This window comes from Vollenhovia emeryi, unplaced genomic scaffold (assembly GCF_000949405.1).
Source record: "Vollenhovia emeryi isolate VEMERY1.0 unplaced genomic scaffold, V.emery_V1.0 DF940197.1, whole genome shotgun sequence".
NCBI classification, from domain to species: domain Eukaryota; kingdom Metazoa; phylum Arthropoda; class Insecta; order Hymenoptera; family Formicidae; genus Vollenhovia; species Vollenhovia emeryi.
In genome coordinates, this window is record NW_011966169.1 from 766 (window position 1) to 2,587 (window position 1,822).

A 1,822-nucleotide genomic window follows, 5' to 3' on the forward strand; every position below is an offset into this window, starting at 1 on the left:
CCTCTCAACTCGCGTACTCGCGTAAAAGTACACAGTCGGTCTAGCGCGCATGTTATTCGCTACGCTTATTCTCGACGCGAGACACTACCATGTTTCTTGTTTAAAATTTAATTTTATAATTGGTAAATGTGCATAAAACGACCCCACCTTCCGATGACCTTGATCTTGACATATGTTGTCAAGGACACCCTCCTGAGTAACTCTTAGAAGTTTTTAGCCGGCGGTCGTTATTCGTTAGAAAGTTATTAACAAAAAAGTTTGGAAAATATAGCAGCTATATTTTCCAATATAGTGGTAGATTGGGTTAAACTAAGGAGAAATATCATGTGCCGCGGTACAAAAGTAACAATAGTTATCGAGTAATTAATTTACACGTCTGCAGAATACGGTAGGCCGGACTCGGAAGGCATTTAAGAAAATCGATCGATGAGCGGGAGGTGGAGCGACGCGCGAGATACTATGTTTATGTTTCGCGAGATACTATGTTTATGTTTCGGGTCGCCCGTCGCTCGCGCTCGCTGCCGCGCTCGCCGGTCACCCCCACCTCCTCCCTGCTTTCGGGGGAAGTGCGGTAGCCCCTCCCTCACTTACGTGTGTACTCGTCTCGCGAGAACATAAACACAGTCTTTTCAAGAAAAATTCTTTTCCAACATATTTAGTTTTGGTGTAGACGGTGAAAGGCAAACATGTTTCTACATGATTTTCTACACTTAACATACGACTACGCAGCCTTGATTAGGTTTTTGTGCGAAAAAGGAGTTATTCGCGATCGCATTACGTGTCCAAAATGCAGTAATATTATCGAACTTGATTTTGATGATAAATCGTTAAAATTCAAATGTCGAAACAAGTATTATGTCGGACACTACAAGAAGAAAAAGCGACGAGTTGTTTGTACATTTGGGAAAAGTGCTTTAGCTGGCACTTGGTTTTCCCACGGACATCATGGAATAGTGAAAACTTGCAGATTTATTGCTTATTTTTTAATGATTCGGCCACCACGTCAAATATTTCTCGAAGAACAATTGTGTTTATCTAGACACAGTGTCGTTGATTGGACCAACTTCTGTCGGGAGGTAAGAAAAATATTTTACCAATTTTTTAATTATGACTACTAGTCCAATGAAAATATCTTATTACAGTTACTTCAACAGTGGATTATAGCTGACGAAGAATTACTTGGTGGATCAGGCGTTATCGTCGAGATTGATGAGGCAAAAGTGGGAAAGCGTAAATACAATAGGGGACGAATCGTCAAAGGTCAGTGGGTATTTGGTGCCATTGAACGAGTCAGTGGCAAAATGTTTATCGTGCCCGTCAAGGATCGCACCAGTATCACTCTCGTCGACATCGTTAAGCGTCGAATTGCTCCTGGCTCAATAATTTATTCTGATTGCTGGCGTGCATACGACACTCTGAGTAATTATGATTACACCCATTACGTGGTAAATCAAACCGAACATTTTGTGGACTCTCAAACTGGTATCCACACTCAAAATATAGAACGATTATGGAGGGATATGCGAGGAGCACTACCTCGATTTGGTATTGTGGAAACACATTATGTTCACTACTTGGCGGAATTTGTTTTTAAAAAAAAGTACACTTTTAATGAAAGAATTGATGCTTTCTTTCGTATTATGCGTAGAATGTATCCGCTATAAAATTAATACACATAATAAACACTAATTAATTACGAGCACTGTCTAATTCATTATGTATATATATGTATACTCGTATAAACGAGCTTGTAAAGCGTTTATTTAAAAGTATTCAACTGTTTCTATCTAACCCATGTAAGTATTCTCTGCTTTTTCTGCTT

General features: G+C 39.6%; 1 protein-coding gene across 1 annotated transcript; it reads left to right on the forward strand.

Moving 5' to 3' along the window:
- Positions 1–686: 686 nt before the first annotated feature.
- On the forward strand, positions 687–1,545 carry LOC105556230 (the record flags this gene model as incomplete). The annotated part of the gene is made up of 2 exons (XM_012003314.1): positions 687–1,076; positions 1,143–1,545. Coding segments are annotated over exons 1-2 (793 nt in total), but the record flags the coding sequence as incomplete, so codon positions are not given.
- Positions 1,546–1,822: the final 277 nt, after the last annotated feature.